Below are 27,385 nucleotides of genomic sequence, written 5' to 3' on the forward strand. Positions count from 1 at the left end.
GATGCCATATAAATTTTTTTGTTGTTATACATGTTTTTCAATGGCAAATCAAAGTCATTGTTTTGACTCCGCAGGGATGCACCTGGTATTGGGTACTGGTTCCGATACTGACTCAATAAGTAAGATCAGATATTGGTGACAAAGGGCTGTGTACTCCAGTGTACAGAAAAGGATTAGGGCCACTGAAAAAAAAAAGAAAATTAAGCTATTTTATTCTGAGAAAAAAGTCAGAATTCTGACTTTAATGTGAGCTAGTAATGTAAAAAAAAAAGTTTGTTTTTGTTTTTGTTTTTGTTTTTAGGAGGCCCTAATTGTCTTCTATACCAGTCAGTTTGGATAAGAAACAGAGAATGTTTGATTAACACTGGTATTGGATTGGATAAGTATCAGTACTGGCCAAAACCAAAGCCCAGGTATTCGTATTGGAACTTAAAAAAATCAGATTTCCCCTTTTGTTTCAAGATATGAATTAATTGTTATGATGTACAACATTTAGCAAATGGCTGTGATTTTTAAAACAGATGCAGAAAGAAAGAAATAGAAACATGGAGGAACAGATTTGTGCCAGGACGACAGTTAAAAGTGTGTGATACCAGCAGAAACGACGAAGAATGATAATCCACTGATCAGTCTAACATTGAGATTAATAACTCTAACGAGAGTGAAATGGGGAGGGACGATAATGTTAATTGAAGCAGTTAGAGTTGAGCAGCTCTGAGATCCACATTAACAGTTATAACAGTGATAATCAAGGTAAGACTGATGTGATTAGCTGCAGCAGGTGGGGCGACGAAGTTCCCGGGCAGCAGGCCAGAGACAGGAAGTGGTGCTGATGGGTCAGTGTGTCCAGTTTCTTTGCAGCCTGAAGCCTGGTTTGCACTTCTAGCTCCATGAAGGACTACACCCAACCTTTTCTGTGAGGCATTGATTTTGTTTACGACTCCTTTCTGACAGGTGCCTCTGTTTCCATTCCCAGGGGAGATCTGGACAATTGGGTCTTTGTTGCGTGAACTGGCTTGAATTCTTCGCCGTCATTCCCTCATATCCTGAATGTGTCCAAACTCCATCTCTGAATAGCTTGTGCAAACAATACTGTAGAAAGAAATAGCTTTTACAGCTACCAAATCAATTGGCAGCTGTATTCTCCCCGCTGTGCGCTCCCTCCCGCTGCGCGCTCTCATTCAGACACTTTCTGCCCAGAAGCTCGCTGTCAAGAATCAGTTGTCGACTGGAACAAGAATGTTTTTTTTTTCTTCTTTCTGCTTTCATCAGTGATGTATTCAGACTTTGGATGAAGTGCGTCTCCAAGATTTTTTGTTTTGCTGAAATTTGTGATGTTTTTTCTGTGGTTGGGGATTTCAAAGGATTGAGTTGAAGAGTAATGATTCTCGGATGATTCTCACACAATGTCAGAAAGTAGTTTGCACATTAGAGAAATCATGAAAATGTTGTGACTCGGATGATATCAGCCAAACGCTTTTTAAAAGAAGAATACTTTCTTGAATCCTCCTCGATAGAAAAGTTTCAGGAGGGAGTTCAGGCAAACATCACAGGAAGCAAAACTTTAGTTTTACAAAGCGCTGTGAGAGCGCGCCCTTCACTCTGTGTCTTTCAGAGGATTGTGTATTATTAGCCGTGGATCAGCAGTGTTGGTAGCCAGAGAGCATCCGTCACCCTGACCCTCTGTTCCTTCTGACTCAACACCTTGGTCTGAGGCTTTGCTGAATATCACAGACAGATCTGAATTTGTACATCCTTTCTTCACCTTCTATTTATCTCCTGTTGGCTAACGCGAGCTTGGGATTTTTCTCTTTCTCTCTGTGCCACATTTACTGAAGGCCTGACATTCAGCTCTGTGAAGTATTCTGCAGTTAGCTCACAGACCGTCCCCACCATTATTTCTTCTGCAACTTTATTCTTAGGGTTTCAGTCTTTTCTTTCTGTTTCCTCCTCGATACAGAATCAGACTTCTATGCTTTTGTGTCCAATCTAAGGATGTCCCAATGCCAGTCTGAACTATTGGATCAAAGCCTGTAATTTAGCTGAACTCATCCACACTATCTCGTGAGAGTTGCATTTAGAGCAGCTGACTAAAACTAGCTAGGCTAAGTTAAAGTAAATATAAATTCAAACTGGGTTCCTCCTCCTGGGCTCAGTGCCAGCAGCAGCCCACACCCACAGCCACCAACTGTAGCTACATGAACGCACTCACTAGCCCAGAAACCACCTGTAGCATCACGTTTCTATGTTGGAGAGACTTGAGAGCGGTGCACCTGACTTAGCATGTTAGCACAAGCTAATCACAGGTATTTAACACATACCTGGTTAGCAGAAAGCTAACTGCCATCGCTCTGCATCCTGTGCTTCCTGAAAGCGAGTGAAAGTTGAGCCAAGCTTTATCTGTTTGGTGTTTTGTTTCACTTTAGCTGTTTTTTTCTTCTCCGTGCTACGGAGCCGCTCAATTAGCTTCTTCCACTCGCTAATCAGCACACAAAGTCTCCTGGGCACTGGGTGCTCTTTGATTGGCTAAGTTAACCATGCTTACTATCCGCCCAGAAATGTCCCGACACAACCAAAACATCAACAAACAGGCAGAGGAGAGGGTTTGAGACAGACACAGACACTGACACATACATGTATGAAAATCCTGCAGGCCCTACCTTGACAATGATTTGTGCTTTACAGATAAGCTAGAAAAGGCTAGAATAAAATAATATTAACATAATTTAGTGTATCGCAGAGTTAAATAACAACGAGCTACTTTTTAATTAATTCTACCCTCTTTTTTAAAGCTCCAGTGAAAAAATTTCAACCAGTTACGAAATAGTGTCAAATAAATACTGATTTCCTTTAAACATCTCAAAATAACCAAAACATCAACATCCAGGCAGAGGAGGGGGTTCGGAGCAGACACAGACACTGACACACATGTATAAAGATCTACAGGAGATGATTAAGCAGGATTATTCCTGTAAAAGTTGACTTTTTTTAATATCCTGCAGACTCTACCTTTAAATCAAATATGCTTTAGACATATTTCGTCATGTGCAACTATTATCTCAGCAAACTGAAACAGTGAATCAGGATTCAGCATTGGTAGATATGCTAATGCTGACATATTAGATCCGTATATTGGACTGAAATTGCTATTCATATCACAACACATCATCTCAGAGTGCATCACATACCAATTAATCTTATTAGCCTGAGCTACATCGTGTTTCATGCTAACAAATCATGAGCTAGCTTAGAAAAAAAAAACATGTTTCCTTAATAAATCGTTAGCCTCATATCATTATAGCCGAAGTTATCTTTCAATTTTTTACTATTTCTACTATATTGTTTATGTTATCTATATTTTTTTTATTTTATTTTATTATTATTTTTTTTATTTCTAGTAGTTTTAAGATTTTTTTCAACGATTTATAAATAAAAATAAACTTTTTTTTTTTTTTTTTTTTTTTTTTTTTTTTTTTTTTTTTTACAAATTCAAGTCCTCATTTGAGATGTCAAATCCCCTGAATAAATCCTTAAAACTGACTCACATGTGGCCCCTGGTATAGTCTGTAGACATCATCATTGAAAAACTGAAATATCGGAGAATCGTAATTTAAGTCAAATCGGCACCCCAAAAATCATAAAAGGATCAAATTGGGAGAAAGGCATATCATCCCATCCCAACTTTTCATGCACTTAATGCAATAGGGACAGTGGATAGAGAAGGAAAGGGGGTTGGAGTGGGGAATGACACAAGCTGGATTTGAACCCGGGCTACCTGCTCGAGGGCAAACCTTATGTGGCGCAACCTAGACTTAAGTAAAATTTCTTTTACTTAAGCAATTATCCTATGGGGCTGACAAATGTTTGAAAAATTGGAACAACAAGGACTAGCACATTGTTAGCATTGCTTCAAACCCGTCAACACTGAACTGTTAGGTTTGTCGTGAAGCTTTGTCTTTACAAACTTTAAATTAGACTGATTGAAGAGTCAAAGTACAACAGCTTTAAATGCTAACACTTAGCCTACAACCTCTGAGAATCAAGCATTAGCTAAAAACCGCTGAACTTTAAAATGAGGTAAAAGCAACAACAATTTCCTGTCCAAAGCCCAAAGCAATGAAGGTGCATCACCTTTGATAAAACAGGAAAAGTTTTAATTGGTACACAGAAACTCACAGGGACTTGTTTGGTCTTACGGCTTACACAACAACAACAACAACACCAAAACAGAAACAAAATGGATTTCACGTTCTAATACCAAACAGGATTGCTCCGTGGAAATCATTGTTGACACACTCACCCCCAAATGCTTGTTTTCTAGATTAAGCCTTTTTTTAGGGGAATGTTTTTCTACTTCAGCTGAATTACAATCGCTGTGAGAGCCACTGTGTGTGTGTGTGTGTGTGTGTGTGTGTGTGTGTGTGTGTGTGTGTGTGTGTGTGTGTGTGTGTGTGTGTGTGGTACTTCAGGGCTAAGCTGTCTTTGAATCCCAGTTTGACACAATGCTGGCAGAAGCTGCTCTAATGAGCTCTGTGATATGCATGTTTATGTTTATGTCTGTTTTCTTCCCCCAACTTCCATTTGTTTGCTTCTGTCTGTGTGTGTGTGAGTGTGTGTGTGTGTGCAGCTTGTGTGCCCATGAACGGGACACACTCGTGAGCGTGACTCTAATAAGTGTTGACTGAATTTCCTCATCCCCCAAAAGGTCGCGCTGTGTAAACTGACCTGATGTAATAAATCATGGAATTAGTCTTTTTAATTGGTGTTGTTTGATTGGAGGAGCACCATGTGTTTCAATTACCCCCCTCATTTCCCAATTAAGCTCTGTGCAACTGTTCCCTGTTGGAACGAAGCGCTGATAGATTTAAAGAAGTTATTCTGACGCTGTCAAAGCTTCTTGGAACTGATGAGTTTTTATTATTATTATGAGAGGGCAATAGCATTGGGATATTAGCATTTTTTAAGTAGAAAAACACGTTTTAGAAATTGGGGATCTCTTCAACATATCAAACGTCATCAAGATCTAAATGTTTCTTCCCAAAAACTCACTAAAGGCTCAGCGGGTGGTAATAAGAACAACTGTTGGGGGTCGAAAATAATTTAAACAGTAAAAACTCATAAATGTTGGAGAGCTGAAATTAGTTTTCGAGCAGTCAACTGGAGTTGCATCCTGCCTCTTCCTCTTGATCCTTGCAGGTCAAGCAGGACCGAATCGATTTATGTTAAAGTTTTGAAACGAGAAGAGAGATCTGGTTTTTTTTTTTGATGATGATTAACTTGGTAGTGATGGTGGATACTGGAGCCTAACTGTCAGACAAAAAGGACAGAAAAGCAGAAGAAAGATAAACAAGAGAGAGATAGAGCACAGGCTAAAAGCTAAAACATATGGTAAAAGCTAAAATGAAGGCTAAAGGCTAAGAACATAAGGTAAAGGCTAAAACATGAGCTAAAGGCCAAGACTTGAGCCAAAGGCTAAAACATGAGGTAAGAGCTAAAATGAAGGCTAAAGGCTAAGAACATAAGGTAAAGGCTAAAAATCAGGTAAAAGCTTAAATGAAGGCTAATGGCTAAAAACGTGAGGTGAAGACTGAAACACAAGCTAAAGGCCAGACTTGAGCCAAAGGCTAAAACATTCACCATAGGCTAAAACACGAGCTAAAGGCTAAAACATATGGTAAAAGCTAAAATGAAGGCTTAAGGCTAAAAACATGAGGTAAAGGCTAAAACATGAGCTAAAGGCTAAAACATGAGGTAAGAGCTAAAATGAAGGCTAAAGGCTAAAACATGAGCTAAAGGCTAAAAACCTAAAAACCTAAAAACCTAAAAGCTAAATTGTTTGTGCTAATGTCCATTCCAACCCACAGTCAGCAGTTATTCTGCAGTCGTCTGTTCAAACTATCAATAATAGAGTCAATGGAGTCTATCAATAAAATGAAGAGTGAGGTTACGTTAGCTCTGATTGGTAACCAGGATTCACCAACGTTACACATTACAGACACGTCTCACAGCACTCAGCGACCGATAGCACTACATATGGACGGCTACTTAACTACCGTATGAACTGACAGTGTTTACTTGTTGTCACGTTAGTCTATGGATACATCTTGAGGAACAGTACAGATTTATAACGTTTGCTTGTTAAGTTTCAAATAACAGCGCTACAGCACCTTACCTCGTCGCGTTGTATCTGGTAAAAAAGGTAAAACTGAGTGTCGTCTGCATACAGATGGTAGGATAGCCATGCTTTTCAAAAGTCAGGCCAAGAGGAAGGCGGTAAAGGGAGAAAAGGATGGGACCAAGAATAGGACCCTGGGGAACTCCACAGGTTGAAATGAACCTATAGTGTTGTTACTTTAAAACCATGTTTAAAATTTAGGAAAGGAAAACACCCCCTCTTTAAACAAGCCTATAATGACCTGAAAATAAGAACTAGTGCCTCTGAAATCCCATAAGGTGATTATTTATTTCTTGTGTGGATAGAAAATAATGATCTCGTTGGAACAAGTTGATGCCGCTTCACTTTTTCTGTTTTCCTCTCAAACTTCCACGGCACAGAAAAATTCCCTCCTGTCCCCCGGCGTGGGATGCTAAAAATTTTACAGAATCTGAAATGATTTCACACTTAATTCAGCACACCTGCGATAACAACATCGACACCACCTGGCTGTGCTCATTGGTGAATCACCTCTGGCAACTAATCATGGACAAACTGCATCCCACCATCCTGTCACTCACTTCCTCTATCTGCTTAGATAACACACCTAACCATTACTCACCGGCTCTCCTCGTTAATCGGGCGCAGAGAAAGAATCAGGAAATCAGGGGGACCAGCTGATGAAGAGCTGGAGAAAAGGTTTTGGAGCTTTTATAACTTCAGTCATGTTTCATTTATTTGAGTCTGTGTGGGAGTGCGAGGGCGATGAGTCATAATCTGCTTAACAAGGTAGCCTTAGTGTGTGTGTCTGTGCAGCATGATGTCACACAACTGAAGCTCTGTGTCATCAAGATCTCGGTGACCTGGAGGAAATCCTAATGAGGACAGCCGGGGTGATTGGACTTGTTAAAATTCTCAAGGTTGTGCAGCTGAAATCACCCACCACAGGATCCACAGAGGAGTTTCTGAATGAGTGGAAACAAGTTCTCCAAAGCTCGCCTCAGCGTCTGACAACTGGTGTCGAGCCACGCAAGATTAGGAAAGGATTTCACACTTAACGGGGGAGCCAGGTTGATGTTGTTGTAGCAACTTTTACACCAAAAAATAAAGTATGAAAGAAAATCAGGGCCACTGTGTGTGTTGCGCTGAAGCTACAGTAAATATAAAAACCTACATGTAGATGTTTAACATGATGGATGTATGGATTTTCCTCTTGTTATGTACTGATACTTTAATAAAAGTACAAACATATGAAGTGAGAGGTACTGACACATGATTAAACTAACTTTAAAGTAGGATTGACCCGAAGCAAGGTGGAGTTTTAACTTAAACACAAAAGCAAAGCTACAAGCTCAGGCTAGGTTATGTTAGCATCTTACAATTATGAGCTAGTTTTTTTTCTTTCTTTTTTTTTTCTTTTTTTTTTAAGTTTGCCATGTTTTTTTTTTTGTTTTACCGGTGGAAACAGGGTTCCATAAAAATAATATATATACATATATATTTAATTTTGATTTTAAGTACAGAATTTAAAGGATAAAGTCATAATTTTGACATTTCTCCTGGGGTTTCTTCTCTTTCTCCAGAAATATTTTAATATTTTTCAATGGATTTTTTAGTTTAGTGTCAAATTTAATGGAATCGTGACATTTTTCTAGGGGTTCTTTCTTTTTCTCCAATCTCTTAATTTTTTTTTTTTTTTTGAGTTTTGAGCTTAATGAAAAATCCCATTAAAATAACTGGAATCATGGACTTTGATATCTTTAATTCTTTCAAGATTTAACTTATTTTTTTTTTAACTTTTAAGGGCTGTTTTATAATCTATTTTTATTTTATTTTTTTGTTGTTTTATTTTACTTTATTTTATTTTATTTTATTTTATTTCTTAACCAGAACTCTTAGCTTATACAATTTTAAATTTAGAGCCAGAGTTCAAAAATAAAGTAAGTACCCAGTTGGGAAAGGGCATCAGAATTACATCTTTAAAGAGCAAAATCTGACATATTTTCTAAAATTTTCTACACATCTCAGAAGTCTGAGATTAACCCAATGATTTGTTTAATAAATAAAATAAATAAATAAATGAAAATAATTTATTTATTTATTATTAAAATTTAAAACTGTAGTGGCTCTTATCCTCTTCCATAAAGATTCATTGTTAATTATTCTTTCTCCAGAATAATTTAAATATTTTTTAATAGATTTCCAACTTTTATCTCAAATTTGATGGGATTATGACATCTTTTTAGGGATTCTTACTTTTTCTCAGATCTCTGAGTTTTTTTTTTATTTTAAGCTTGATGAAAAATCCTTTAAAAATTATTAGAATTTTGGACTTTGATACCTTGAATTCTTTGAAGATTTTAATCAAACTTTTAAGGGCTCTTTTTTTTTTTTTTTTTTTTTTTTTATTGATTGATTTTTTTTTTATTTGTTTATTTATTTTGAACCAGAATCCTGAGCTTAGTCAGAATTTGGTCTTTGAAGAAAAAAATCTGACATTTTTTTCTAAAATTTTACTACACATCTCAGAAGTTTGAAATTAATTTAAGGATTCATTTGAAAATAAATAAATAAATAAAAATATGTATATATAAAAATGTAGTGTCTCTTATCCTCTTCCACAAAGATGCTTTGTTAATTACTGTCCAGAGTTGGTTTTAAAAAAATATAAGTCTTATATAAATAATAAAATAAGATAATAATAAACATATAACATATAAAGACAGGGAGAAATTAATAACAAAACAACACCAGTAATAGTGTGAATAAAAACAGCAACAACAGAAGTAGATTCAAACAAAATATAACTGAAAAAGCAGCAGCAACGGCAACTTTGAGGCCTTAAGTTATTACAATATTCTCATCCTTCAAAATTTCCAAAAAAAGGTTTCCATTCTTCAACAAACTGTTTTCTTTTCCCTCTAACAATAAATGTTCTTGACCTCACTGTTCAGCTAAATTTGCAGCCAAATGTTAAAACAGAACGTGTTCATTAAGTGGTGTGACATGAGGTGGCCCTGGTTCCCTCGTCTTCTGTCTTATTTCGGCGTTTTCTGATAAACTCAGCACATTCACCCTGGCACGCAGCAGCTTTCTGATTAATGACACACCGATGGCTAAATTGATATACGCCTAAATAAACAGCAACCTCAGTCGGGAGAGATTGACCCGACTGGAGTGTGTTCACATCAACTTTGACGAGTAAGGTGATCATTCATTTCAGATGAGCGATGGCAAACAAGGAGCAGTGTTCAGAGGATGAGGCAACAGGAATAAAAGTGTTAGGCATGTTTGTTGAGTAAAGAAAGAAAAGAAAGTTAAAAATTGCAAAAACAGTATCGAACTGCTTGTGAAGCTGTTGTGTAAGATTTGGCGCCCATAATCGTATTTACTTAATGTCAAGACATTCACTGGGTGTAATTATGAGCGCTGAAAAGGGCATCAATAAGCAAGGTTGCCCTTTACTGGCAGACTTTGGTTATGATGTGTTTGTGTTGTCAATGATTGCTTGTCAGTAGATAAGTGTGTGTGAGGCAGGCTTATAACAGCAGCGGGAAATGTGTCAGGAACAGGGAACTCAAATTCATTTTTCTTTCTGTACTCTTCAACGGTAAAGAACTGTAAGCTTATAATGTTTTTTTGGTTTTTGGTTTGTTTTCTTCTTTGTTGGTTTGGTTATATATCATAAAAAAAAATTAACAAAAAATGTTATGTTTTAGTCATATTTTAGTAATCTGAAACCTTTTAGTCTTAGTCTAGTTTAAATACCATAAGAATTTTTGTCTTGGTCTAGTCCCAAGTCTACAATTGTTGGTCTAGTTTTAGCCAACTAAATTCAATTGGAAACTAAGTCTTAGTCTAGTCTTAAGTCTTTTAGTCTTGGTGTAGTTTAAACCGGCTAAAAGACATAAGAGTTTTAGCCTTTGTCTAGTCTCAAGTCTTTTAGTCTAAGTCTACTTTCAGTGGTCTAAATACCATAGGGGTTTCAGTCTTGGTCTAGTCTCAAGTCTTTCAGTCTTGGTCTAGTTTTAGTTGACTAAATACAAAAAAAGTTTTAGACCCAGTCTAGTCTAAAGACTTAAAGTGTAAGTTTAGTTTTGGTCATTTATTCTATTAGAGTTTAAGCCTTAGTCGAGTCTTAAGTCTTTTAGTCTGAGACTAGTTTAAGTCAATGAAAAACCATAGGAATTTTTGGTCTAGTCAAGTTGAGAGTCTTTAAATCTTAATCTTGTTTAAATTGTATTTAAATCATAAGAGTTTCAGTCTTGGTCTAGACTCTAGTCTTTTAGACTTTGTCTAGTTTTAGTTGACTAAAAACAAAAAAGGTTTTAGACTCTGTGTATTCCTAAGTTTTTCAGTCTTAGTCTGGTTTTAGTTGACTTAATACCATAAGAAAAATTTAGTTATTGTTTAGTCTCAAGTCTTTCAGCCTTAGTATAGTTTAAGTCGACTATAACACTATCAGAGTTTAAGTCAAAGTCTAGTCTCAAGTCTTTTTGTCTAACACTAGTTTTACTTGATGACATACCATAAGAGTTTAAGTCAAAGTCTAGTCTCAAGTCTTTCAGTCTTAGTCTAGTTTTGCTGACTATATACAGAGTTTTAGACACAGTCTAGTTTAAAAACTTAAAGTGCAAGTCTAGTTTAGTCATTTATTCCATGAGAGTTTTAGTCTTTGTCTAGTCTGAAGTCTTTAGCCTTAGTATAGTTTAAGTCGTCTAAAACACCATCAGAGTTTAGGTCATAGTCTAGTCTCAAGTATTTTAGTCTCATTCAAGTTTTGGTTGTCTAAATACCATAAGAGTTTCAGTCTTAGTCTAGTTTTAGTTGACTAAAAACAATCAAAGTTTAAGGCCCAGTCTAGTGTAGTCCCAAGAGTTTAAGTGTTGGTCTTTTTGTGCCAACTATATACAATAAGAAATTTAGTCATAGTCCTGTCTTGTCTTTGTTTGTGAAAGTATGTTATATTTCGTCACAGTCTACGGTTGTTACTCCGATGTTGAGGCAAACCAGAGCTCTTAATAGTGCTCAGTGGAGAGAGTACTGAGGAAAGACGAGGGAAATCAGAGCAACAGCCTAAGTGCTACGTATTATTTATGTCATAATATATGTTATAATTTACAGACTGATGCTTTATCTTAAATGAATTTGTGTCTGCATGAGAAATAAGTCTTGAATTTATAACCTCTGCTTATGTTATTCCTGAATAAAACAACCATCCATACCCTCCTACCTCCACACTCAGCTCCTGTAAAAGTTGCTTTTAATAAATGCATTTATGCCTGGAGGATTGCTGTGAAGTCAGAGGGCAGGCTTCTTCATCTAACGCTCATCATCTGTTACAGAGTGAATGATGAAGAGTCACAGGGTTCGTGCATATGAACGTTGTGCTGAGCACCGTGTGGCAACAACAAACTGGAGTGTAATGATGATGTTTCGTCCTGCCGACCCACTAACAATTCTCGTCTTTCCGCGTGTTGTTTCTTAGGCGATCCACTCGGTGGCCTGGCATCACGAGGGGAAGCAGTTCATCTGCAGTCACTCAGACGGGACTCTGACCATATGGAACGTCAGAGGGCAGGGCAAGCCCATACAGACAATCACCCCACATGGTAAGGAGGCTGAGACGCTCACAGGGAACATTGATGAGGGGAATGGAGTTACAAAAGGGTGGAAACTTTCCTGTAAATTTCCTGAAACTTTAAGTTGAGCATGGGAAATTTGGAAATACTATGCAGACCTCAGGTGGTGCCATTGATGATCTTGTGTTGTGGGCATAATGCACAGTGTATGAAGGGGGTTTGGCCTTGATAGCCTGCAGTCAGCAAAGTGTCGATATGTGGTCGAAGAATAACACAGATATTCAAGTTAGAGGGAGACTGATATGTTTGGAAGCTGATAACCGATATTTGAGGTCGATATTCATTTGCAGTAGAAGTAAAAATATGGCGTCTCAATTTGGGATACTACACACTCCAACACTTAACTTTGTTTAAACACCTTTAGGCAAATGCTTATCGACTACCAGATTGAAAAAAAGGTCGATGCCAATATGCTTCAAAATATCGGCTTTGGCAATCAGCCTGACCAATAATCAGTCTGTCTGTAATTCAAGTGAACTTGCATTAGATATGGTTGCTTTAGCCAAAACTATGCTACAGTATACAACCCTATGTAGCCTAAGCTATGTTTAAGTTCCTCATTATTAATTTCCAGTTTACGCCAATAAATTCCTGTTTATTCACATAAATTCCCGTGAGAAGTTTACGAATTTTAAAAGTTTTGCAACCCTAGTGGCAAATTATTAAATATAAGTACAAAAACTACACTTTTTAGATAATAAATATTGAAAAAAAAACATAAAGTGTGATAAGTAAAGCTGCAAGCAGCGATAAGCGGGCCCTCGCCTGTCGTGTGCCCGTCGGAGCATGACCTGACCGCTGTATATGCAGCAAAATGTGGTCAGACTAGGAGTGACATCGTGTGTGTAAAATTGGGAACAAATGTAAGAATGTATATGAAAGTTATTACCATGCATTTCCAGAGGGTGGCACTATATTTAGGTTATAGAAGTGTCAGAAGACGGACCTTGATGGTGTGTGAAATGTAAAGAAGATGGGGTATTAAAGGACAGAGTAACTTTGACTTCCTGGTTTATAACCAGTTTCTGAGCTTGTTGTGGTTCCATAGACACACCCTTTAACTACAGGACATAACCTTATCAGGGATGCTTTATGAGGGTTGAGAGAGATTTCTGAGCACATTTTTTTTAAAATTTTCCGTTTGGGGGCTCTGTACTTTGGAGTAAAATGATGACATGGATGTGTCCAGGCCATAACACTGAACATGTGAATCCATTTTCGTGCAGGTTGGACAAAGTTGAACTTGCAAAGTTGAAACTTTTAGCTCTTGTCCTGGCCACACCCATTGAGTTGTGAAACTCTTTTAAAAGACTTTTAATCATCCATGTGTGTAGTATACACAAGCCAAGTTTGGAGTTGATCCAATAAAAGACCTTGGACTAGTTCATTCAAATGCGTAGCCTATAAATCGTCAAAATCCAAAGTTTATGTCCAAATAGCAAACTTCCTGTTGGGAGTTCAGCATGGTTGTAAGAGACTTTTTTGTAGCACTAGACATGATAGGTCTAGCCAAAAAATTTCAGGGCTCTAGCTTAAAGTAGCCGGAGGGCCTGCAGTTTTAAGCCCCTAGGGGGCACTGTGGGGCATATTTTTTTGTGCAAACGGTGGAATCATATATTTTTCACTGTGACTGAATTTTGTGGCCAGGTGTGTTTGCATTTATATCAAGTGAAAGGCATGCAATTTGGGGTTGAAGTGGCATCAGGAAAAAAAGAAAGAAAAATTGGTGGGTTGGTGGGCACGGGCCCTTATAATAATAATAATAATAATAATAAGCATTTGCACACAACAAGGTGTAGTGTATGTCGAGGTGTGGAGCAGTCACACAGCTTGATTTGAACACATTTTCCCTCCAATCAATGCTTTCAGAGAACATTTCCTCCATCAAACCAGAAGAAGCCTTTCTGCTGCTATCCTTAGACACACAAAGGCTCTTATTACTGCTCAGTGGAGAGAGTGTTGAAGAAAGATGAGGGGAATCAGAGGAACATCTTGTGCTTCATGTTTTTTTTTTTCAAATGGTAATGTGCGTATTTATAGTCACAAGTTTCAATGTATGTGTCAGCTCAAACAGGTCAACTGTAGCTGAAAGAAAGATCATTGAGGGCTTTAAAAGTAACCAGTGAAATCAATGAGGGATGCACAGATATGAACATTTTGGCCGATACTGATATCTGATATTAACATTGTTGTTATAAAAGAAAAGGGTCCACTCTTCTTGAGTAGTTTTGGTGTTTACATAGCCTTGAAAACAATAAGATAATTCAAGATGCTCTGAAAATGTCAGTAGCTAGTGAATATCGGCTGATACTGATAACATATCGGCCGATACCGATATGTCAAAAAAATGATCAACATCAGCTGGTTCTGATAGTGATACCAAAATCATCCCTAAAATCAATCCTGAAACTCATAGAGTCTGTTTAAAGACGAGGGTTAGGCACCTTTCATATTTGAAACGAAGAGATACCGATGCCTGGTACCTGGCAATCGGTATCGGTACTCGACTGTAACAATTTTCGGTTACTTTCTTTAAATATAAACCTGCAATGCTGTGTTCATGTCCAGCATTGGAAATCTGCAACTTTTCCACTCCCTTAACAGCCACAAGGAGGCGTTTGATTTTTTGTGAATCGGTACTCAGTACAACAGACAGAACTTAGTCGGTACCTATAAAAGTATGAAAGCACACATCTTTGGTAAAGACACTTAGAGCGGAGAAATATATTCTCGCTAATATCAAATTAGCACGAGTTAGCATAAAAAAGTACAAAGTTTTGTTGCGCTCCATTTACATCAGGCCTGGAAAGTGGGGAGTGGGAATGACGATGAGTTAAGTTTTCCAGTTGCCAAGTCAGAAAAACTTACCATAGCAGTAATATTAAACAAATACTGGTCAGAAATGTTAAAATAAACAAAATATAACAGGAGCTTAATTACTGTTTACACCAGGGGCAGCCATCTTTGACTATAAACCCTTGGGTGGTGTGGATCTGCCGACTTCCCGTTAGGAAATTCCAACCTCAGGGGGCGTTCCAGTTGAAATTTCCCACTTGGAACTTGTAAATCTCGGCCCTTGAGTAGAAATGGACCGCACCATTTGACCTCACATGGCTTTGCTAACCCATCAAATCAAACAGCTGGAGCTGAACGTTTCCTTAAGTAACAGCCCAAAGACACCACAGTGACTCAAACTGATGCGCTCCTGGGCGTCAAACTTGTGTTTTCCATAGAGACAGATCAGTCCCCCTGGTTTGTATGAGATAGAAATCTATAATGAATTTTCTTTCATTTATGCCAGTCACATCACCTGCTCCATACTCCTAAAAGTCACTCCTTCTCTAAACACGTCAACCTCATTTCAGGATTATTGTCAGTTCAATTATGCCGGGCCTCTGTTTACTCTCCTTTGTGTCTGCACGTGCATACATCAGTGCTGCTGCTCGGTTTGTGGCCTGCACAGAAGCTAGTCTGCTCTTTTGAAGATGCATTTTAATCCTGCTCCTTCACACACACACACACACACACACACATGCGTACAGACACAGCAGCAGCAGTACTTTGACAGTTCACGAGATGAAGGGCCTGGAAGAAACAGAGAGCGTGTGAGTTCAACAAATGGACAGACAGAGCATGAGAGTCAGAGAGGGGAACAAAGAAAAGGAATTAAATGAAAGGAAAAAAGTTCTAACCACTTTGTGTATAGGGGATTTCACCACGCAGGCTTTTTAATTAGTTGTTTCTCCCACTGCCGCATACATAATTAGCTTGGTATTTAATGGGCAATTATGCAAATTCCTCTGACAAGTCAAAGTAAGGCTTATAAGCCTTTCTCTAATTGTCTTTTTTAGATATCTGTTATTTAGATGTAGTTATTAAAAGTAGGTTTTTTTATTATACAGACCTGACTCGTATAACCTGACTCACTTTGCCCCAGCAGTAACTTCCACTTATGATGTCTTCTCATACAAAATACAAAATATTATTAAAATTCAGATACAATAATTGAAATGATGGAGACTGCTTTCATTTTTGGCTTTAAACCCAGTCACTAAGATCTGTGTTTCATATGTAACTTCAATGACAGCTCTGGTAATGGGCATGCCTTTGTTATGTTTCTTGATAACAAATTCATACACCCTCCTGTCAGTCTTGTAAAAATGGTCTCCCATGATAAGCTTTCATTTTACAGAACACATTTTTCAGATGGTCGTTATGGATATGTGATCTTCCAACATTACGATGTGAAGCATGATGTTTGAAGATCGCGCGCCAATAATGAGTTGTGTGTCCAAAAAGAGTGGATCATCCTTAAGGGGTAGCATGGGTTCATAAAGAGTTGCATGTCCGTTAAGAGTCACATGTGCACAAAGAGTCAGGCATCTAAGAAGAGTAAGGTATTCGTTAAGAGTCATGCCTCTATAAAGAGTCGGGTGTCCAAAAAAAGAGGCGCATCCAAAAAAAGACACATGTGCATAAGGATTGGTGCCTCCATAAGACTTGCGCCTCCATCATAAGCTAGGCATCCACAGAGTTGCTTGTCCATAAAGAGTCATGTTGACAAGAGACTCGCATCCACAGAGAGTCACATCCCCAAAGAGTTGTGCAACATAGAGGGATGCTAGTCTACATGTGCACAAAGAGTCACATGTCTACAAAGAGTCAGGCATCAATAAGAGTTGTGCCCCCATTAAGAGTCGTGTGTCTATAAAGAATCGCGTGTTCAAACAAAAAAGTGACCAAAAAATGCGTGTGCATAGAGGTTGTGCCTCTGTAAGAGTTGCGCCTTCATCATAAGCTACGAATCCATAAAAAGTCATGTGTTGGAAAGAGACTTGGGTCTGTAAAAAGTCATGCTTTCATAAAGAGTTATGCAAAGCCAAGAGTTGTGCAACCTTAAGAGTTGTGAGTCCACAAAGAGTTGTGTGTCTGAAAAGAGTTGCGTGTGAATTAAGAGTCACCTGTCTGCAAAGAGTCAGGCATTCGTTAAGGGTTGTGCTTCTATAAAAAGCCACAAGTGTATAAAGAGTCGGGTGTCCAAAAAAAGAGGTGCATCCAAAAAGAGTAGCATGTGCATAAGAAGTCATGCCTCAAAAGCTAAGCATCCGTAGAGTTGCTTGTCCAGAAAGAGTCATGTGTCAAAAAGAGACTTGGGTCTGTACAGAGTCACGCTTCCATTGAGTCGTGTGTTGTTAAAGAGTTGTGAATCCACGAGAAGTCGCATGTCCTTAAAGAGTCTTGCTTCTGCAAAGAGTTGCATGTTCGTAAAGAGTCGCATGTCTGCAAAGAGTCAGGCATCTAATAAGAGTTAGGCATTGAAAAGAGCCGTGCCTCTATGAAGACTTGTACGTCTATAAAGAGTCGTCTGTCCAAAATAAGAGGCGGTCCAAAAAGAGTCACATGTGCATAAGAAGTTGTCGCATCCAAATAGTTGCTTGTCCATAAAGAGTCATGTGTGGAAAAGAGATGTGCGTCCGTAAAAAGTCATGCTTCCATCAAGAGTCACACGTCCATAAAGAGTCGGGTGTCCACAAAGAGTCACGCTTCCACAAAGAGTATGGAGTTACGTGCCTTCCTGACAGTTTAACATCTCTGCTGAACTGACCATCATTATCTGAACATTAGCATCATAACTCCACCTCAGTTGCCAGTTAACTTGCTTAACTTTTTTTCCTCTTTGATCTGGATAATCACTGCGCCTCTCCACTTCTCATCTCCTGTCACTGCATCTCTGCTGTGCTTGACAGACCACTGCAACCCCCGCGAGGTTGCTGGATTTGCAAAAAGTTGGCGCTCTCTGCTGTTGAGGTCATGTGGCATCCCTACACAACTATCAGCATGTATCTATGCTTCCACCTCGATTATAAGACAATCTCCAACTTTTCACATTATTTTCAGTGAAAAAAAACTCATCTTACATTTGGCTCAACACAGTGTACAGAAAAATCCATCCAACATAAGATGAATGTGCAGCTCCCTCTCACACAGACCTCCCTGAAAGCCTGAAAAGATGAATTCAGCCGCTAACGTCACACCTCCTTTGCATATTTCTGCCCCTGCTTTCGTCTGTCTCCTCTCTGATGAATGCACTTTTGTTATTGTCTGGCTCCTGTTCATGGCTGCATTTTAAGTGCACCTTCCAGGGAGGGGGAAAAAAGAATTGGATGACTGGAGAAACAAGACAAGAGCTAAGGAAGGGGAGGGGGAGGGAGAGAGGGAGGGATGAACCTGAAGACTGAAGAAACTTCTGCTTTTGTTCTATTTTTAGGAAAACAGCCCAAGGACGGGAAGAAGCCGGAGCCTTGTAAACCCATTCTCAAAGTGGAGTACAAAACCACAAGAAACGGGTAACATCTCTAATATACGCACACTAACCTGAGCTTGCACATGCTTAAATATGCTCTAAAGAACAACTTACAACTTAAATTCTTCTCCAACCAACAGGATATTAAAGGTAGGGTCTGCAGGAATTTTTATCACTTGTTAGTAAACACAACATTTCGACTAGGCTCCTCCTCCTTGGCTCAGTGCCAGCGGCAGCACACACACATTGCCTCCGACCGTGATTACGTGAACACACTCTCTAGAACAGCAACCACCTGTAGCATCACGTTTCTACGTGGGAGAGACTCAAGAGGCATGCACCTGACTTCGCATGTTAGCACGAGCTAATCACGGGTATTTGACACATAAGCTCTTGTCGCTCTTTGTCCCGTGCTGCTCTCCAAGTTCCTGAAAGCGAGTGAAATTTGAGCCAAGCTTCACCTTTGTTTTGTTTCACTTTAGTTGTGTTTTTCCTTCTCTGTGCTACACCCGCTATCGTAGCCGCTCTGATTAGCCTCTTCCACTCACTAATCAACATGCAAAGTCACTTGCGCACTGGGTGTACTGTGATTGGCTGATTTAACCATGCTTACTCAGTGCCCAGAAATGTCCTGAAACGACCAAAACATCAACTAACAGGCAGAGGGAAGAGTTTAAGGCAGACACAGACACTGACACACATGTATACAAATCCTGCAGACTCTACCTTTAAACTAATGTGTGTTTTAAGGTTTGTTATCATATGAATGAAGCAATTTTGACATAATATAGTGTATCGCAGAGTTAAATGACATCATGTTACTGTTTAATAAATGCTACCCTCCTTTTTTAAAGCTCCTGTGAACATTTTTCAACCAGTTATGAAATAGTGTTGAATAAATACTAATGTCTCTTAATGACCTAAAAAAATCAGACATCATTTAGATATGAGTGAGATTTCTATTTAGTTATTTCCATTGTCTAAAAAAGCTGGCGGGGGGTAGGTGTCAAGCCAAAAATCAACGTCTTTTTTTCATATATTCCATTTTACATTTGACTTTGTGGTCTTGAGGGCACAAACATGGACACAAAATAAAAACTTCTCACAGGAGCTTTAAGTGTTTGAAGCCCTTTTTTTCAAATAGGGCACCAAATCAACATCACCCTAAAGGCGCTTGCAGGAGCTTTAAGTTTGTTATTTTAACCATTCATATTTTTCAACAAAAGTTCCTCACAAAGGCTTTTGGGGGTTTTTTTGGAGCCAATTTGTTCACAGGAGTTGCCAAAATCAAAACAAAATGAAAGGTGCTCACAGGAGCTTTAAGTTCATTTTAAGAGCTGTTATTTAATAAGTCAGAGTTAGCAGTATCTTCAGATTTAATTGGTCATCTCAATTTTTGATTGAGACATTTGGACATCATTGGACGTTTCCAGGGCAGTCAGAATCAGTTTTTGATGCATTGATGTATTTCATTTCAAACATGAAACATCATGTTTTTAACCCTCCCTGTGTTTGTATGATACAGAGAACCCTTCATAATCCTCTCTGGTGGTCTGTCTTATGACACGGTGGGCCGGCGGCCATGTTTGACTGTAATGCACGGGAAGAGTACTGCAGTCCTGGAGATGGACTACCCCATAGTAGACTTCCTCACACTCTGTGAGACACCATACCCTAATGGTAAGTGTGTTTGTGTACTTGTTGTCATTTTGTCCTCTTTTTAAATAACACACACAAACACACACCTTTGTGTTGTCTAATTATCCTGGATTCCTTGCCCTCGTGTTTGTTTGTTTCTGTAATAAATATGAAATTTCCCCAGGGAATCTCTCCCATTCCTCTGTTATTATCCCACACAGTATATTACATTTTAATTTCATCTCTTTGTACACAATCACATCACTCTGAATTAGATTATTATCTTATTTCCTGTACGGAGGAGTCAGCGGCTGAAACAACAGAGTGGGAATGTGTGGCATCCTGTGCATGTATAATTCACCATGTAAATCTGCTGTAGCGTTATCTCACAGATACACAGCTACAGGAAGGATTAGTGAGTTATATAACACTGATGACTTCATCTCGTCATTGGGCAGTCTGATGTCAGCACCCCCTGACTTCATCCACTGATGGACATTATTGGCGCTTAGGATCACACAACACATGTTGAGCTGATGAGCTTCACTGTAAGTGTGAAGATTGAAATGAGTGTTAGTGTGCAGAAGAGGATTTCTGTGTAGAATCCAGTGTCAGACCTCTTCTGATAGAGACAGTGCTCTTTCTGTTTTGATTTGTTTCAAGTTTCTATTGGACAAATGAGCAAAAATCTTTTATTTAAGAATACTTTTTGGTCATGAAGAAAAATAATTAAAAAAAAAATTTATATATATATTTATCTGTACTGTTTCACCCAGTGTGACTCCTGTCTTATACTGAGATTCACAGCCAGCTAAACTCTTCGTGACCTCACATCCTCCAAGGAACAGGCAAAGTTGTGGTTGGACAGGATTTAATGCCAAAAATTGTGAAACTAAAAGGACATAAACACAAAAACCCCAATTAATGATTGATACAAACACACAGCGTTCATAAATGGGCGTATAATTACGGTCGGCGGATCGAGTATTTGCAGATCTTATACACAATAGAGTCACGATACGAACATAAACAAAATAATTATACAACAGATTACTTTCTTATATTGCCACTTTAAGGGCCGAAAAACATACAGGTGGATGAAGAGTTAGCTTCAGAATGCTAGGAAAGTTTCTCTCAGAAAGCGTAGAAGAAGAAAAACAACTTCCTGGTAACTTGACAACCACTGAAGCGGACAAACAAAGCTCAGAAACAAGCAAACTATGCTATCTGCTTTATATATATATATATATATATATATATATATATATATATATATATATATATATATATATATATATATATATATATATATATATATATATATGCATATATATATATATATATATATATATATATGTATATATATATATATATATATATATATATATGTGTGTGTGTGTGTGTGTGTATTTATCCTATTTTTATTTTTTTAATTTGAATATGATGAATAGTAATAGAAATATAATTTAAAAATAAATTATTTGAATATATATATATTATTTTCAAAAATAAAAATGGGATAAGATCTTCACGAGACTTGCTTAAATAAGCGGATTACTTTCTTATATTGCCACTTTAAGGGCCGAAAAACATACAGGTGGATGAAGAGTTAGCTTCAGAATGCTAGGAAAGTTTCTCTCAGAAAGCGTAGAAGAAGAAGAACAACTTCCTGGTAACTTGACAACCACTGAAGCGGACAAACAAAGCTCAGAAACAAGCAAACTATGCTATCTGCTATATATATATATATATATATATATGTATATATATATATATATATATATATATATATATGTATATATATATATATATATATATGTGTGTGTGTGTGTGTGTGTGTGTGTGTGTGTATTTATCCTATTTTTTTTTTTTAATTTGAATATGATGAATAGTAATAGAAATATAATTTAAAAATAAATTATTTGAATATATATATATTATTTTCAAAAATAAAAATGGGATAAGATCTTCACGAGACTTGCTTAAATAATGAGAAGCGGGCCTCAAACACCAAGGTCTGCTCATTGCTTTGCCTGGGAACGTCCTCCAGAGGGCTGGCCAATCAGAGGAAAGGGGGCTTGTGGAGCAGGAAGCCTTAAAGAGACAGCAGCTATCTTTTTGGGAGAATTTGTCTGTTTGTCTGTGACAACATAACGCAAAAACTTATGAACAGATCTTGATGAAATGTTCAAAATGGGATAAGGAATAAGTGATTCAATTTTGGAGGTGATCCAGATCACAGTCTGGATCCAGGACTTTTTTTAAAGAATTCTTTATAACTGTTAGATAGGGCTGTTTTCACCATTTCTGTATATAACTCCACTTGGATTGCTTTGCAAAACAACACAAGACAAGGTCACCATAATTTCTGACAGATGTAAAAGTACGATCCAGATTCTGCCAATATTCTGGATACTAAGATCTGGAATATGAAATATGTACTGGGTTATAATTTTCAACACTGTCAGGAAACAAATTATCGTACAAACAAGCAACTAACACCAAATTGTTGCAGACAGTCAGCTGAAAGGGAGTATAACATTAAAGTCGGACTAAAGTGTTGCGTAACGAACACAATATGCTTGGTGGAGGTCTGCGCTCTCTGATTTTATGTAATTTTTTGCACTAATCAAATTAATGCCAGAAAACAATTCCTTTCTCTTATTCTAAGTTTCTTTGCAAACTTTCTTTGTCTAAAAGTAAATACATAAAGCAGCTTGGAACAGACTCTTTCGTAATCCCAAACAGAAAGTGCTGTAAAACTCAGGTTGTGGGCACTTCCTGTAAGTAAGTAGACACCGGCCTTTTCTTACCATGATTGGATCAGTGCAAATGAGATCAGTCTAAGACTTTGACAGTAATGAATTCAGTGCTTGCTTTCATTTAAAAAAATGCTGATGTCACTTAAAATGATGGAAAGATGTGCTGGTGTCAGCGATATGCACAGGTAGATTATTCAGCAGTCTGGTGAGATGGTCTGGCTTCGGTCTAACTTGGTTGAAATGAAAGTTTAAAAGCGTTAATAAGAGAGAATCACCCTAAGGTTGAACACAAGGCTCACCTCTTAATTCAGACTGAGACAAATATTTAACCAGAGCGATATCCCCCACAGCTCTGAATCCTGTAGATTAATATATCTGAAGCGTTAAGTGTTCCTGCCCTCACATCTTCAGGGCAGAGATATGTTAATAACATCTGCCATAGAAAATCTGCAGAATTCCTCCCCTGTGGTTTGCAGATTTCAGGGGAGCTCTCTCAAGGAATAACATGAAAACCTCAGCGTGATGAATGACTTGTCTCCCTGCTCTCACTCTGCAGATTTTCAGGAACCTTATGCCGTGGTGGTCCTTCTAGAAAAGGATTTAGTGGTGATCGACCTTGCACAAAATGGGTGCGTATGACTCTATTCAATTATCATCTTTGCTTCTTTTGTAACTGAAATGCAGACGAGAGTGTCCCAGACGATCTATTAGAGTTCATTATCTCTATTATTCATGGTCTCCTCTTTGTACGAGAATATAACTTCCTTCATTAAATCTTATTCTTCAGCGTGTGCAGCTTCCGAATGAGAATAATACTGAGTGGCTCTGTCTGTGCTCATATCTGAACAGTTACCCCATATTCGAGAACCCCTATCCTCTGACCATTCACGAGTCTCCTGTGACCTGCTGCGAGTACTTTGCCGACTGCCCTGTGGACCTCATACCTGCACTTTACTCTGTTGGCTCGCGGCAGAAACGACAGGGATACAGCAAAAAGGTACGACACACAGACGCTTTGTAGTGGAGGAGAATTATATGTCTGTCTTAATGGATTGAGAATCTACAGCTTTGGATTTAAACCATGTGGTTGCGAAGGATGAAGAGGAAGTATTTTTTTCTTGCAATACTTTGAATTTTTCAGACCTTTTCTGTTTTATTGATTAGAAAAAAACATTGTAATAGAAATGCTTAAAAAAACGTAACATCAGTATTTGTGACTAAATATTCATCTGAATTCTCCTAGACAAATCTTGCACTGTTAAACTGTATTTGAACTGTATTCTAATGTTTTGGTTTAGCCCATGGTCCATCTGTTTGTATAGCAGCCAATATTTAGCATTTTGAAGCATATTGGCATCCGCCTTTTTTTTTTCAAATCCTGAATAAGAAATTAAATTTCAAACTGGTACCAATACAGGTGCGCCTCTCCGTCCATCTGATTGGTGACACGCAAAGACAATTTTTGGAAACCTTGACTTTCTGTAGAAAACTTTAGGGAGCTATTGATTGTTTGAATTTTTCATGTAATTTCATGAGACAGCTGCTGAGCCTGGGAGTTGTTTAATGAACATGGGGCAGTTGTTCAAAGGTAATCCAATCAGATTTTGGTTATCGGATTAAATTCTAAAAATGGGTCGTCAAAGGGGAAAGGAGGATTTCAGAATCGGATTAGATCATATAATCCAATCCTAGTTTTAACCCAGATCAAACCTTAAGTTTGTGTTGTTCAGATCTTTTCAGTAGGATTTGGATCACTTTAATTCAAAAAACAGGATCATCCTGATCCCAACACGGGGCAGGATTTTGAGGTGGATTTTTGGAGGAAAATGTAGTGAAAGTTTAAAATTGGTCAAATATTAAAACATTTGTAAAAATTTAGTGTTGGTAGTTTTGTTTATATTTCTCACTTGACTTCTTCAACCATTACAGTGATAAAGTAGATAAAGCTACCATTGAAGCCTTTCAGTACAGTAAAGTAAAAAAAGAGAGAGAAACGAGCAGAAGCCCAGGTAGTCCTGGCCGAGGAACAAATCAAACTGAGCAAACTGCAGCAAACCAGAGAAAAACTCCAGATCCACCTTATAAAGCTTAAAATGCTGAACTCTCCTTCACAGATGAAGAAGAACCCTGAACATTTTTTTTTATTTTGCTAACTATTGGATATTAGGCCTCTTTTTTAACATTTCAGGTTTTCAAAATTTCCACTTTGTATTTGTTTATGTATATTTCTTATTCATTTGTTGTGACGCCATAAAAGAAATTACAAATTGAAGTGGATGTTTATGTTATTTTTGTTATTTCTCAAAAAAAAAAAAAAAAACACCTACAATGACCCCATGTTGGCTCTTCTACCTGTTCTTGACAGAGCTGGTAGCCCACGTTGATATGTTGTCCCATTTACAGCACTGGTAATCCAGATTTGGTAATCTTAAAAACTGGGTATCCAGATCAGGGTGATCCAATGTTGCTTTGAAAAACCATCATAAAACTGAGACGGATTACCTAATCCTGGATAGCAAGAGATGGGATTTCCAAGTACAGATCAGATTAAAAAAGTTTCTATTATCCCAAATTTTGACGCTAATATTTTCACTTTTACTGCAAATGAATATCGGCCCTAAATATCGGTTATCGGCTTCCTTGACTACTAATTATCGGTATAGGTATCGACCCTGAAAAAAATATATTGGTCTGTTTCTAATTTGATGCTGTTAATCTCATTTTAAACCTTGGATTTCAACCAGGCATATATCTACAAGTAAAACTTTATCAAAATTACTTAGAAAGTCCTCACTGGGACTTTAAGACAGCTGGGTACAAACTCAAGAAGGTACCTCTTAATCAGTATTTGAATATTTTGGCTAAAACTTGTTGAATTTAATGAGTTTGAAACATTTTCCATCTCATGAGACTCAGCTGTCTTTGGAGCTAATTAGCAAATGTCAGCACTGAAATATCTGAACTGGGCTGGTCAAATTTGTACATCAGCACAAGGGAATTCTCAGTCTGAGCATGCTACCTTATATTAGCATCACGGCGTAAGCTCAGAGTGTTCTTTCGCCTGATTACAGCGTCGCAGAGCTGCTGTGGTTGCTGGAGTTGTCAGATATTTCAGGGACATATTTTAGTGAAATTATTGAAAAACGACTGAACTGTGAATAAGCTTGGCTGTCACTGCAGAAAAGAGTAAGTACGTCTTACAATGATTGATGGCAACCACTCCAACGTCATTCAGAATCAGAGAAAAGAACAGACTGTTTTTCCTTTTTGAAGGGGCTGTGAGGAGTTTGCAAGTGATCTTAAAAAAGTCTTCCTTCGAGATTTATGCCTGATCATAATCCACACTTTAAAATGAGATTATCAGTGCCAATATAGGCTATTTTGATTTATTAGCACTGCATATAACCGGCTACTGACGTACGGTACAAACTCACATTTGCTTGTTGTCACATTTCAAACAACAGCGCTACGTAACTGTACTGATAAACACCTTACCTCGTCACGTTGTATCTGGTAAAAAGTTGAACTGAACATAGAAAATTTGCTCCACAACAAACACATGCTGATCCTCCTCATAGCTTCTTTAAAAGACATAAATTCTCCATAATTTTCCATCACAGAATGATTCTTGTTATCTGACTACGTTCGCAGATTAATGGTGTGTAACTGTGTAATAGCATCCCGAGGGCTGAGTTTTCCTTCATGTCATTCTGGATGATGCTGTTGTAAACAAGCTAACTGCCTGAGTTGTAAATACTCAAACTTTCTATGACACCAGAGGACTGAGGATACCTGTTGCTGCAGATTGAGTGCAGCACATTTGTTCATTTTCAGCGTCTCCTTTGAGCTGAAATCACTCCCCTCACACACCTCGCTCCTCGTCTCTTTTTCCTGTATCATCTTCGACAGACACCCTGCTCTTAAGGCCATTATGTACGCCCGTGTTCCTCTCCCTGTCGCCTTGTTCTAGCTTTCTGTCGGAAATGTCAGCATGTACTGACCCAAACTGGCTGCCGAGCTGCTGCTCTTTTTTTTTTTTTTTGTCAAATAAAGGCCTGGCTGAGCTGCAGGAGGGCATTCTCACATAAAGATCACCGTGAGTCATCCTGGTGACCTTTGTATGTGTCAACGTGTTCAAAGCCAAACCCCCCCCAACTCACACACACACACACACACACACACACACACACATCCACAGAGGTGCATAATGTATAATTGCAAGACACACAGGGAGACTCATGCAAAGAACCCTTCCTGCTTTCCTCTGCACACCCACACATGTACTCAAGTCGTGTTGTCTGCAGAGAAAACCCATGTTGATATTGACATGCTGTATGTCCGTCCTGTTTCTGCTCTCTGTCCAGGAGTGGCCTATAAGTGGTGGAAACTGGGGTCAAGGCACACAAAGCTATCCAGAGATCATCATCACTGGGTAAGACCATCCTGATTTCATTAGCATTAGCACATATCCAGCCATCAAGGTGTCTCAAGACATATCAAGACATTTGTGTACATCAGGACATCCCAAGACGTATTAAGACAAAAATTTGAAGACGCCACTCATGTCCTAAGACACGACATGGGGTTCACTCAGACAGGTTTTTGTGTCTTGAAGACGTTGAGTGTCTTAAGACTTTTTAAGACATATTTTGTTTGTCTTAAGAGATTCACATCTCAAGATGGCTTCAGACATGGAATTAATCTTTAATAATGTCACTGGAGTGTTAATGAAAGTTACACATTTTTTCAATATTTACTTTCAATTATTTTTAATTGCATCGAGAGCCCTGTGTTATGGTATAAAGGTAAAAACAAACAACTGAATGAACAAGTAAAAAATGTGAAATATTCATTCTTCTGAAGAATTATATGGCAAAGAACTGTG

The 27,385-nt window shown here is 38.0% G+C and overlaps 1 protein-coding gene across 3 annotated transcripts in view; it reads left to right on the forward strand.

The window, feature by feature from the left end:
- stxbp5a (syntaxin binding protein 5a (tomosyn)) overlaps positions 1–27,385 on the forward strand; it is a 186,415-nt gene that overhangs the window by 122,307 nt on the left and 36,723 nt on the right. For all 3 annotated transcript variants that reach the window (XM_074684689.1, XM_074684690.1, XM_074684691.1), the window contains exons 8-13: positions 11,643–11,766; positions 18,065–18,143; positions 19,626–19,780; positions 23,057–23,129; positions 23,350–23,497; positions 26,865–26,932. In XM_074684689.1, coding sequence (XP_074540790.1) covers positions 11,643–11,766; positions 18,065–18,143; positions 19,626–19,780; positions 23,057–23,129; positions 23,350–23,497; positions 26,865–26,932 — 647 coding nt within the window. The remainder of the gene's footprint in view (positions 1–11,642; positions 11,767–18,064; positions 18,144–19,625; positions 19,781–23,056; positions 23,130–23,349; positions 23,498–26,864; positions 26,933–27,385) is intronic.

Source organism: Halichoeres trimaculatus, unplaced genomic scaffold (assembly GCF_033239565.1).
Source record: "Halichoeres trimaculatus isolate MK-OKI-2021-1 unplaced genomic scaffold, fHalTri1.1 fHalTri1_scaffold_13, whole genome shotgun sequence".
In the NCBI taxonomy this organism is placed as follows: Eukaryota; Metazoa; Chordata; class Actinopteri; order Labriformes; family Labridae; genus Halichoeres; species Halichoeres trimaculatus.